This window comes from Dama dama, chromosome 6, assembly GCF_033118175.1.
Source record: "Dama dama isolate Ldn47 chromosome 6, ASM3311817v1, whole genome shotgun sequence".
In the NCBI taxonomy this organism is placed as follows: Eukaryota; Metazoa; Chordata; class Mammalia; order Artiodactyla; family Cervidae; genus Dama; species Dama dama.
The window spans coordinates 2,125,005-2,137,767 of NC_083686.1; the positions used below are offsets into that span (position 1 = coordinate 2,125,005).

A 12,763-nucleotide genomic window follows, 5' to 3' on the forward strand; every position below is an offset into this window, starting at 1 on the left:
TCCATACATGTAATTCTAGATTTTTAAGATGAGTGTTTACCTTAAAAGACCAGGAGGCGTTTTTGCCAGACCTTGTTTTTAATGGAAGTCTGATTAACATGCTGTGGGTTTTTGTTTCTTTTGAAAATTAATGACTTGAGGATCTCAAGCCTCGTTGAGAGGTAATTTTTTATATGACGATCACACATGTTGTCAGTTTTCATTTCAGATTTCAAAGCATTTAATTATAATAGTCCTGCTAAATGAAATATTATTTGAGATAACAGTAGTTTTTTCTAATCTTACAGAGAACAGTTTTAGATACGGTTGTCTCTAGAACTTTACCTTGCTAACCTGTAAGGTTTTAATACTTCATCCTGTAAATACAATTGAAAATGTAGACCCTTTAGTTTCTGAACCACTAGTAGTTAGGGAAGCACGGTGCAGAGGAGAGTGTTCTGAGAGGCCCGCCCGCCCCCGGGTCTGGGGGCCCAGGCTCTTGTTCTCGCCGTGTGTCACCTGACCACGTAATTGGAGGCAAGTTACCTTTTCTTCTTTGGGTGCCGGCTTCTTCAGCAGAAGGACGGGGGGCAGACGGAGGCGCCCTGGGCTGCGGTGATGAGGGTGCCTCTCTCAGGGCCCTCACTGAGGCCTGCCAGCCGCCAGGGTGCCCTGGCGGGTGTGGGGGCCCCACCCCAGACAGGGACTCGAGATGAGGGTGATGGGACCGAACCAGGTGCCGAGGCTCCAAGCGCCCCCGCCACACTCTCCACTTTGAACCAGGGGTGGTTTGGTTGGGGCTGTTAATAGGATGATGTTTCTTCATTTTAAAGGAAGTCTTGTGGTGTTTTTGTTTCTAGGGAGTCAGAGGCAATCATCCCAAACATCTTTTTCTTCCTGGTATTACTGTCTTACGAGCGTTACCACTCAAAACAGATCATCGGCATCCCTAAAATCATCCAGCTCTGTGACGGCATCATGGCCAGCGGGAGGAAGGCGGTGACGCACGGTAACGTGAGGCCGGCCTCTCCCCGGCTCTTCAGTCTGTGCGCTTACACTGCCTCCTGCCGGCTGTGCGTTTATGTGCATATGCACTCTTGCTGGAGGTGTCTGAAGAAAGGAGTGTGTGGTCCACCCGGGTGAAAACAGCGCACGTGGAGTCTAGCATAAATGCTCCCATCTATCCATGTGAAACAGAGAATTTTAAAATCCAGCTTCTGAAAGGCCACTGGGTTTATCATCCAGTATCCTGAAAGGCGCAGTGTGACCTTCATTCAGGACTGGCTGTTTCATAGGTGCTAAAGTGAGGTCCACAGACAGTGACCCGCGGCCCAGGCCCCTGCTGCCGCCTGGCGCAGTGAGGCTGTGCTGTGGGGAGGAGCCGTCACCCCTCTGACTTTCTCACAGCTCTCCCAGCACGCCCTACTCACTGTCTGCGGCTCGGTCAGCAGAAACCTGGGGGCCTTTGAGCTGTGGTTGGGGCGCCTCCTGCGACCTCCGCTGGCTGCCACACGGAGGTCCCCGTGTGCTGTACCACGGCGGGCAGGCCGCCAGGCCGAGGGGTGGGCTGTGCAGGGCTTGGCTGCTCCACACTAGCAAGGCGGTCAGCTTCCTGCTGGGGCTTCAGTTCAAGCCTCAGCAGAGGGACTCCTGACTGCCCATGTACACTCGGGGTCGCTGGAGGTGAGAGTTCAGATCTCAAATAGAGGCATGACTGAGGCTTCCCAGATCAGAGGAAAGAAAATTCTTTCTTTGGAAAGAAAGTTGATGGACAGCCAAACCTTACTGTTTTTACTATGGAGCCTGGTCATCGGTGGGAAACTCAGCCAGTACGTGTGTGTGAGAGAGTGTGTGTGTGTGTGTGTGTGTGTGTGTGTGTGTGAGAGAGAGAGTGTATGTGTGTGTGTGAGGGAGTGTGTGTGTGAGAGAGTGTGTGTATGAAGGAGTGTGTGTGTGTGAGGGAGGGTGTGTGTGAGGGTGTGTGTGGAGTGTGTGTGTGAGGAGTGTGTGTGTGAGGGTGTGTGTATGTGAGAGTGTGTGTGAGGGAGTGTGTGTGTGTGTGTGTGTGTGTGTGTGTGTGTGTGTGTGTGTGTGAGAGAGAGAGTGTATGTGTGTGTGTGAGGGAGTGTATGTGTGAGGGAGGGTGTGTGTGTGAGGGTGTGTGTATGTGGGAGTGTGTGTGTGTGTGGAGTGTGTGTGTGAGGGAGTGTGTGTGTGAGGGAGTGTGTGTGTGTGTGTGTGAGAGTGTGTGTCAGGGAGTGTGTGTGTGTGTGAGAGTGTGTGTTAGGGAGTGTGTGTGTGTGAGAGTGTGTGCGTGAGTGTGTGTGTGAGGGAGTGTGTGTGTGTGAGGGAGTGTGTGTGTGAGAGAGTGTGTGTGTGAGTGTGTGTTAGGGAGTGTGTGTGAGAGTGTGTGTTAGGGAGTGTGTGTGTGTGAGGGAGTGTGCGTGTGTGTGAGGGAGTGTGTGTGTGTGTGTGAGAGTGTGTGTTAGGGAGTGTGTGTGTGAGAGTGTGTGTGTGTGTGAGGGAGTGTGTGTGTGTGAGGGAGTGTGTGTGTGTGTGTGTGAGGGAGTGTGTGTGTGTGAGAGTGTGTGTGTGAGGGAGTGTGTGTGTGTGAGGGAGTGTGTGTGTGTGAGGGAGTGTGTGTGTGAGAGAGTGTGTGTGTGAGTGTGTGTTAGGGAGTGTGTGTGAGAGTGTGTGTTAGGGAGTGTGTGTGTGTGAGGGAGTGTGCGTGTGTGTGAGGGAGTGTGTGTGTGTGTGTGAGAGTGTGTGTTAGGGAGTGTGTGTGTGAGAGAGAGTGTGTGTGTGAGGGAGTGTGTGTGTGTGTGAGGGAGTGTGTGTGTGTGTGTGAGGGAGTGTGTGTGTGTGTGAGGGAGTGTGTGTGTGAGAGACTGAGGGTGAGAGTGCGCCTTTCAGTAACTGGTGACTTGGCCGGGCTGATGCTCCTCAGTGAAGGGTCTTCCTAGTTTACTCATGAGGGTGTGTTAGGCCCAAGGCTTCACTTTGCTGTTTTGAGTAAAGACATGCCTTGAGGGGGAAACCCTTAGTCTAACGAGAGAGTGAGTTTAATTGCTTTAAACAGTAGAGAAATCTAATATTTTGACTAAGTGTTTTCTGTTGGAAAAGCATCTGTCCTCTTTTCAGGTGAATCTTTGAGCAGATTGTGCATGAGGTTAGAATGCTGCTGTTTTAGTTAGTTGGAAGGTTTTAGTTTAAATTTAACTTTTGAATTTGTGTCCCTTTGTGTCAGAAGTAATGTTATGTCACAGAAGCCCTAGTTTTCAAAAAGATTTCAGAACCCTGTCAAGTGTCAGAGAAGACCCTTGACCTTCCAGTCTGACGTGCAGATAATCTCACTGCACTCCTGGGTAACGTGAAATTATCCCTTAGCCCAGAGTTGGGTGTGGATCAGAGTTTTCTTTGTTTTTTGGAAATAATCTGGAGGTGTTACTACTGTCTTGCGAGTGCCTTCTTAGTGCCCTTCTGTACCCACAGCCATACCCGCCCTGCAGCCCATCGTCCATGACCTCTTCGTTTTAAGAGGAACCAATAAGGCTGATGCAGGAAAAGAGCTTGAAACCCAGAAAGAGGTGGTGGTGTCCATGTTACTGAGACTCATCCAGTACCATCAGGTAAGGGGTGGGGTGGGGCACATGTTGCTGACCCTTCCCTGTCCCTGCAGGAATGGCAGGAAGTGCCCTGTGGCCCTGTCCACTTGTCAGCAAGTGTGGCTCTCTGCCAGCCCTGGGCTCTGGGGCGGTGGGGAGATGCTGCAGGCGGAAGGCTTAATGGGGTCTGTCTTTAAGGCCGCACGGCCTGGCTGATAGTCACAAGTTTGGTCAAGGTGGTAGAGAACCCTTTTCCAAAACGAGGACTAAAAATCAGTCAGCAGCGTTGATCACGGTGGTGGAGTTCTGAGTAACTGTCTTTAAAGATCTCAGCCTGAAGTGATTTAAAGACTTGTTTGGACATGTATTTACCACCATGTTGGTGGAGGACCAGAGTCTCTGCACTGATTTCTAGTTTCACTTCCCTTCAGGTGCATTTGGAATTTCAGATGGTGTGAGGCTGTCTGAAACCTGGCTTTATAAGAGCCCTCTTCTGTGGCTGGCAGGGGCTCGCCCTCACTGCTTCAGCAATCCCTGTCACTGTTGTCTCTGCTCATCAGATTCTCTCGCACAAACACTTTCTCTGTGCACTGTCATTTTGCTTCACCTAGGTAATATTTAACTAAATACTTAGTGTTGAATTAAATCCCATACAGTTAAAAGTACAGCTTCTATAAGAGGGTCGAGAGCCAACGCCTGGCTCTTGGCAGGCACGTGGGCTGGCATCTCGCGCGTCCCCAGCCTGGCTTACGGGGCAGAGCAGGGCTGGCCTTCGTTTGGGAAGGCACACAGTGCAGAGTTGCCTGCCTTTGCGTAAGTGCCTCTGGGTCCCGGGAAGGGAGAAGCCACTGTGGGAGGCAGTGGCCGGACAGGCTTTCCAGGGAGCGGGCTCTGCCTGAAACATGGCATTTTATAGACTGGGCTGTAGACTTTCTCTGCAGTTAAGCATTTTCAGCTTTGCAGGCTGCCTGGCGCCTGCATCTCTCCCTGTCTGCTGTCGTGATGGGCGCCGTCCTGGCAGTAGGTTCACGGTGGCCCTGTGCCAGCAAGACTGTGTTTACCAAACAGGCGTTCAGGGATCTCTGTTTAGGAGGGATCACAACCAAACAGGTCAGCCACGGCCAACTCTTCTGAAGTAAACCGTCCTCAGGGAGGGGACCTTTGCAGAGGGCACGGGACAGAGGGGAAGGCTCACGGGAGCCGGGGGCCCCTGCGCAGCAGTCCGCTCAGACCGCAGTCCAGTCGGGGCTGCTCTCGTGCTCTGCCCGAGGCCGAGATGAGCCCGGCTTTCCTCTGGTTGGAGCCTGGGAAGGCCCGAGGAGTGGCCGCGCTGGGTCTGCCCGCGTGTGCGCGGCACCTGGGGGCACGCGGGCCACGTCCAAGCATCTGGGCCGTCCCCGCAGGTGCTGGAGATGTTCACGCTGGTCCTGCGGCAGTGCCACAAGGAGAGCGAGGACAAGTGGAAGCGGCTGTCTCGGCAGGTGGCCGACGTCATCCTCCCGATGCTGGCCAAGCAGCAGGTATGTTTCCGCCCCCCGCCCGGGGGTGCCTCCAGCAGGTGCCTGTCAAGTCGGCCAGCTCGGGAGCGAGTGCTCTGGGCGGAGCGGTGCCCACAGCTCTGGGCTCCTGGGAGCTGGTAGGCTGCTGTCTTCACAGCGTCAGCTGCTTGCTCTGCTCTCGTCACAGCCTGTCATCCTGAGGCTGGGGGCGGGGCGGGTCGTGGCATCTGGTAAGATTGACAGATGGAGGATGTTTTTGACGGCCGGTACATGACGTGCAGCTTGCAGGATCTCAGCTCCCGACCAGGGCTCAGACCCAGGCTTCAGGCAGCAGGAGAATGGTGTCCCAACTGCTGGAACACCAGGGAAATCCTGATAAGATGCAGTTTTAGCAAGTGGGTGGCTTTGGCGCTTTCAGCTGGCTGAGGCTTCCGTGGCCGCAGGTACGCGTCTCCAGGGGCGCTCCATGAGCTCCGCGCTCCTCTCACTGCAGGCGCTGAGGAGGTGGCGGGGCGGAGTGCAGGGTGAACGCCCAGCATCCCTTCCCCTGCAGTGGTGCTGCGTGCAGGGCGGTCTGTGGGCCAGGCGCACAGTGCGGTGTGCATCCGCGCGTCCCTCCACGACCACGCCTGCCCTGCTGGCCCGAGAGGACGTTGGAGTAGGGCTGCGGACAGACAGCAGAGGACCTGGTGACCGTTTACAGTGTCTGACGCGTGTTGGGGACTTGAAGGAAGTGAGGGGTGACCTGAGCAGATGCCTGGGGAAGCTCTCTGTTGGGGAGGACTTGGGGGAGCCCTCAGAGGGCTCAGTAGGAAGGGGGGCAGGGTGAACCTGAGAGTTGAACAGGCGGTCAGGGTGGGGGTAACAGAGAGAGCCGCTCACAGCTCAGGGCCCGCGTGGACCAGGGCGTGGGGACAGAGGGGCAGGAAGGGGCACCTGCTGGACGTGGGGCGGTGGGTGCGTGTGCTGTGTGCAGACTGAATCTGGACTACTCTGCATCCTTTAAAAGTAACGTTAAGATTTGAATCCTATTGCCTTGGGAGTTTTTCATTATATTTTTAATGGAAAAAAAAAGCAGAGACATAATATGATTTTTCGAAACAAAAACTTCTCTACAGGTATAGGAATGTGGAGGAAGTTAAAGAGAACTACACTGATGTGCTAACATTGGTTGCTTGGTGGTGGGGTGGGGATGGGGTGCAGGAGAAAGTGGAGGAAGGTGACGACAGAGTGTGTGACCCCTGTGTGGTGAACCACGCGTGCGTAGAGATGAGGAGAGGCTGGTCCCCGAAGTGGTGGTGACTGTCGGGCCATGCAGTCTCAGCAGATTGTTTTCATACTTGGACCTGTTTGAATTTTTGGAGGAAGCATATTTGGTTTACTTAATAAAAATCTAAATGAAAAGATTTCCATTGTGGGAAAAAAATCTAGCTGTTAATGGTGTTGTTCTAAAAAATGTTTCCTTGGTTCACTACTGACAGTGAGACATATGGAAGTTTTGGGGGGTGGGAATGATGGGATGGTCCAGGCATCAGGCCGTGAGACGCCTCACGTGAAGGGCAGTGTTGACCTTTTTTCTGCTGGCTGACGTTTCTTATGGGGAAATGTCTGCGACATTCACTTGGAACAGATGCACATTGATTCTCACGAAGCCCTTGGAGTGCTGAACACGTTGTTTGAGATTTTGGCCCCCTCCTCCCTCCGCCCCGTGGACATGCTTTTACGGAGTATGTTCGTCACCCCAGACACCCTGGTGAGTACCCGCCTCCTGCTGGCGTTCTGGGTTTCCCCCGCCTGCTGCACCTGGAGGCGTCTGCGGGGCTGGGGGTGGGGAATTTGCCTGTTACACAGGTTCCCAGGTGGCACTGAGGCCACTGGTCGGGGCCTCACTTTGAGAACCAGCGAGACAGGGACTCACGGTGGCATTGTCAAACCAGGGGGATCTTCGTAAATGACATTGGCAACGGGGGAGAGCCCAGGCGTCCTCCTCTTCAGCAGCGCCTGCCCCCCGCTCTGTCCTCAGGGGTCGGTGAGCGCTGTCCAGCTGTGGGTGTCGGGCATCCTGGCCATCTTGCGGGTGCTGATTTCCCAGTCGACCGAAGACATTGTTCTGTCCCGCATCCAGGAGCTCTCCTTCTCCCCACACTTAGTGTCCTGTCCGACAATCAGTAGGTTAAGAGACGGGGACAGCACTTCAGCACTGGAGGAACACAGTGAAGGGAGACAGACGAAGAACTTGCCAGAAGAAACGTTTGCCAGGTACGCTCCGTGTCTAGTCTGTGGCCTCGGGCTCGCATGTGGTGTTGAATTCATGAGAACACACGGTGGGTTGAGGAGCCGATGTGTCCTCTCTGCCCAGCCAGCCTCGTCTCTGGCCCCCGGTCCTGCCTCCCTGCAGGCTCGCTCAGGTCCTGAATCAGACCCGCTGAAGGCGGCCCAGAGTAGTGGGCGGGTGCGTTGCCTGCGGAGAATTGGAAAACGTAGGAAGACCCACGTCTGCTCCTCCCCACTGTGTGCTGCCAGCCGGGCACCGCAGGCGGTAGAATCCCGCTCCCTGCGGGGTGGACCGCTCTGCCGAGCTCCCCTGCGTATACTTGTGTGTACCTGGTCACTCAGTCGTGTCCAGCTCTTTGCGACCCTGTGGATTGTAGTGCACCAGGCTCCTCTGTCCGTGGGATTCTCCAGACGAGCACACTGGAGCGCGTTGCCTTTCCCTCCTCCAGGGGATCTTCCCGATCCAGGGATTGAACCTGCATCTCCTGCGTTGCAGCCAGATTCTTTACCACTGAGCCACCTGGGAAGCCCTTTCAGTGTATTTGTGGCATCAAATCATGTCTGCCCGTGTCGATTTTGGGAAGCTCCTTGGAGGCCGCGCTCATGACTCGGGCACTGTACAGACTTGCTGTCAGACAAGTGTGCCTCCTCCTTTGCTGGACTCGGGGTGTGCGTTGAGCTAGAGCCCATGGAGCGTGTCCTGGGGGCTCACTTCCCGAGAAGGCTCCTTCTTGCCCGCGTGACGGCCGTGTGCCACCTTGGTTGGCCGCGGGTAGAGGTCGTCTTGGGGATCAGCTGGATGGATGTGCACAGCGTCCTTTTGTCCCGGTTCAGCACGCAGCCTGTGGCTCACGCTGTCACGGTTAGGCGGGTGGCTGAAGTGGAGGCTGCACTAACTCCCTGTGGTGGCCATCAGCCTGCTTGATGGCTGAAAGCTTTGAAGGAACACCACGGGTCATTTTAGCCTCCCGACACTCCTCCAAACGTGTTGTGGTTATCCCATCTCATTAGAGAGGGAAGTGGCGCAGAGAAGTCAGGTGACGTCATCCAGAGGGATGGTGTCAAACCCTCCACGCATTTTAGGGCTTCCCTGGGGCTCAGATGGGGGAGAATTCGCCTGCAGTGCAGGAGACCTGGGTGCAATCCCTGGGTCGGGAAGGTCCTCTGGAGAAGGGAATGGCAGCCCACTCTAAGATTCTTGCCTGGGAAGTCAGGCGGGCTACAGTCCGCGAGGTTGCAGAGTCAGACGTGACTGAGAGACTGACGCGTCTCTGTTTTACTTTACTTGCACTGTTTCCTGCCTGTGTCTCCTGCGTGTGTTATGTTCGTGGTGTACTTCCTAGGAGTGCTCTCTGACGGTCTCCTACTCCGCTGTCCCCTTCTCCCTTTCTCTGAAGGTTTCTGCTCCAACTGGTTGGCATCCTTCTAGAGGACATTGTTACAAAGCAGCTGAGAGTGGAGATGAGTGAACAGCAGCACACTTTCTATTGCCAAGAGCTGGGCACGCTGCTCATGTGTCTGATCCACATCTTCAAGTCTGGTAGGTGCATCGCACGAGCCTGTCTCGAGTGTCTGTGCTCCCCCTGACCCGCCTGTGCTGCCGGTGTGCAGTGCATGTGCGGAGCCGGCTCTTCTGTGCCCTGTGTGTGTTTGACGGGGCATTGCTGTGAGAACGTGACTCTGAGGGCCTTAAGGATTCGGAAAGTCAGGATGTTCTGTCGCCTTTGTATGTGATTGTGAATTTGAAAAGTCATTGCACGAGAGAGAGAGAGAGTAGTTACAGAGTCCCTGCCCTGTAGCAGGCATAGGAAGCAGACTGAGTTTTTCAAGAGGAATGAGCATTTTCAAAAGGAATAGTCTTGCTAGTTATCAGGTACAGGCATATCTTTCTTCTCTCAGCAAGAAAAGCAAAAGGCAGTTCTAATCTCAGGGAAACACAAACAGCAGGAAAGTTTAGCCCAGATCCGCAGCACATCTGGAAATGTGGGAGTGGGTGCTCTTTAGGTGATGGCCTCCGGTGCATTTCATTCTGTGGCCACGTTGCGTTTCCATTCTTTTTACTGTCTGGCTGTGTTCTCTGGTGGGCTTCTTCCCCACGGCAGAAGGGAGGGCCTCTGACTTGTGGTCTCAGGGCTGCATGAATCCCCTGAGCAACGGATGCGCCCCTGGGTGGCCCCGCCACCCTGGGCTCGCTGAAAGGTTGGACAGCCTTCCTTTGGGACAGGGGGTACCTTTCCAGTAGCGAGGGAAGAAAAGCTATGACAAACCTAGGTAGCATATTAAAACACAGAGACATTACTTAGCAGACAAAGGTCCATATAGTCAAAGTTGTGGTTTTCCCAGTCGTCATGTATGGATGTGAGAGTTGGACTATAAAGAAAACTGAACGCCGAAGAATTGTTGCTTTTGAACTGTGGTGTTGCAGAAGACTCTTGGAGTCCCTTGGACAGCAAGGAGATCCAGCCAGTCCATCCTAAAGGAAATCAGTCCTGAATACTCATTGGAAGGACTGATGCTGAAGTTCCAGTACTTCGTATCCAATACTGATGTGAAGAGCTGACTCATTGGAAAAGACCCTGATGCTGGGAAAGATTAAGGGCAGGAGGAGAAGGGGGTGACAGAAAATGAGATAGTTGGAGGATATCACTGACTCAATGGACCTGAGTTTGAGCAAACTCCAGGAGAGGGTGAAGGGCAGGGGAGCCTGGCGTGCTGCAGTTTACGTGGTTGCAAAGAGTTGGACACGATTTAGCGACTAAACAACAAACGACAACAGGAAGCGAGGGAAGTAGACAGAGTAACTTGAGGGTCTGCTGCAGGTGATGAAAGCGCATCAAGGTGAGCTCGAAGGTAACTACCAGAACTGAAAGCAGAGTGATAAGAAGTTGCCTTTTGAGGGATGGGGTAGGGCACCTGTAGAATCAGAAATCCTTCTCTGTTATGGGATTTTTAATTTGCATCAAAGTGATACATACACATGAGTTCAAATCCCACTCGTGTATGTATCACCTTAATGCAAATTAAAGCACACACGCAGATACGTACCATTAAAGCAGAAGGTCGTTACCATCGTCAGCCTTTATTTGCTCAATAAAGAGATGCTGAGTCACTCGCTGCTGGGCCGGACCTAGGTGTGCGGCGGTCAGTAGAGCTGATGTGATTCCTGCCTCTGTGGCCATCAGTCTCGCGAGTCAGACAGTGCACAGAGATGCTGCCACAGGTCCTGACGTCTCCCAAGGAGGAAACGGAAGATGGTGGCAAGCAGCATGGGGTGGGCAGACACGGGGCGGGCTCTCCTCGGCGGCCGCAGAGCTGAGGCCTGGAGGAGAAGGAGCTGGCGCTTTGGAGAGAGTTCTGAGAGCGGCAAGGGCCAGAGGGGCCGGAAGTCAGCGGGGACCAAGAGTGACGGGGCGGGATGCCTCCTCAGCTGGGCCACATGACTGCGGGTGTCCTCAGCTCTGGAGTGTGGCCAGAGTTTGTGATAATAGGTTATAGCTTCAAGCCACCTTATTTACTTAACATGGAAACAATTTTCTTTTTGTGGATCTTCGGATTTATGTCCCACCAACCCACCACAGTAAGTGTGAAGTTGGGAGGATGATTAAGCTGTGTGAAGATCTGCTATCTTTAGCACGTTGGTCACTTTCATACTTGGCCATCGTTTGGTGTGGATCTGACCCCAGTTCACGTCGGGGGCTGCTCTCCACCTTCTTTGGTAACAGTGGTGCATTCTGTGGCCTTCGCCACACCCAGGGCTTTCTGTGCCAGTCAGGGTGTTCACTCCCCTGTTGTTCTAACCTCCTTCCTTTTCTCAGAAACCAGGAAGGATATTTCTATAGTCCGCCGCAGTGCCGTCCAGCCCAGCTCCCTGCGGTGTGCAGGTGTCTGTGTCTGCACGAGCCCAGCACTTGTGGTTGCACGTGGCCTGTGGGCTCTGGAAGTGTGACTGCTGTGGCTGAAGTGCTTTTGTTTGATCTAATTTCGGTTAAATTTGAACAGCCACGTGTGGACTGGAGTGTGAGCGGCTGTGCCCTGCTCAGGAGCCCCGGCCAGGCATCGGGGCACCTGGGTTTTGCAGCTCATGTCTTTGGAGATTGGTCAGTTGGTCCTTATTGTTCCTTATTCAGTCGCTCAGTCACATCCGACTCTGTGACCCCATGGACTGCAGCACGCCTGGCCTCCCTGTCCATCACCATCTACCGGATCTTGTTCAAACAAGTCCATCGAGTCGGTGATGCCATCCAACCATCTCATCCTCTGTCGTCCCCTTCTCCTCCTGCCCTCAACCTTTCCTGGCATCAGGGTCTTTTCCAATGAGTCAGTTTTTCACATCAGGTGGCCAAAGTATTGGAGCTTCAACTTCAGTATCAGTCCTTCTAATGAACTGGTTGGATCTCCTTGCTGTCCAAGGGACTCTCAAGAGTCTTCTCCAACACCACAGTTCAAAAGCATCAACTCTTTGGCGCTCTGCCTTCTTTATGGTCCAGCTCTCACATCCATACATGACTATTGGAGAAACAATAGCTTTGACTAGACAGATCTTTGTCAGCAAAGTAATGTCTCTGCTTTTTAATATGCTGTCTAGGTTTGTCATAGCTTTTCTTCCAAGGCGCAAATGTCTTTTAATTCATGGCTGTAGTCACCATCTGCAGTGATTTTGGAACGCAAGAAAATCAAGTCTCTCTCTTTTTCCATTTTTTCCCCATCTATTTGCCATGAAGTGATGGGAGTGGATGCCATGATCTTAGATTTTTGAATGCTGAGTTTTAAGCGAGCTCTTTTACTCTCCTCTTTCAGCTTCGTCAAGATGCTCTTTAGTTCCTCTTCGCTTTCTACCGTTAGGGTGGTGTCATCTGCGTATCTGAGGTAATTGTTATTTCTCCCGGCAGTCTTGATTCCAGCTTGTGCTTTCTCCAGCCCAGCGTTTCACGTGATGTGCTCTGCATCATCATTTACGACGTGAAATAGCTCGCTGGAATTCCATCCCCTCCACTAGCTTTGTTTGTGGTGATGCTTCCTAAGGCCCGCTTGACTTTGCATTCCAGGATGTCTGGCTCTAGGCGAGTGATCACACCATCGTGGTTATTTGGGTCGTCAGGATCTTTTTCGTACTGTTTTCCTGTGTGTTCTTGCCATGTATTCTTAGTATCTTTTTTTTTCCCTTAGTATCTTTTGCTTTCATTAGGTTCATATCGATTCTGTTCTTCATTGTGCCCATCTTTGCATGAAATGTTCCCTTGGTATCTCTAATTTTCTTGAGGAGATCTCTAGTCTTTCCCATTCTATTGTTTTCCTCTATTTCTTTGCACTGATCACTGAGGAAGGCTTTCTTATCTCTCCTTGCTGTTCTTTGGAACTCTGCATTCAGATGGGTATATCTTTCCTTTTCTCCTTTGCTGTTTGCTT

General features: G+C 52.9%; 1 protein-coding gene across 1 annotated transcript in view; it reads left to right on the forward strand.

Annotated features, from left to right (window-relative positions):
- Window positions 1–12,763, forward strand: part of HTT (huntingtin) — a 127,945-nt gene that overhangs the window by 79,181 nt on the left and 36,001 nt on the right. The window contains exons 35-40 of the mRNA XM_061145410.1: window positions 840–988; window positions 3,472–3,608; window positions 4,988–5,104; window positions 6,714–6,836; window positions 7,107–7,342; window positions 8,755–8,897. Coding sequence (XP_061001393.1) covers window positions 840–988; window positions 3,472–3,608; window positions 4,988–5,104; window positions 6,714–6,836; window positions 7,107–7,342; window positions 8,755–8,897 — 905 coding nt within the window. The remainder of the gene's footprint in view (window positions 1–839; window positions 989–3,471; window positions 3,609–4,987; window positions 5,105–6,713; window positions 6,837–7,106; window positions 7,343–8,754; window positions 8,898–12,763) is intronic.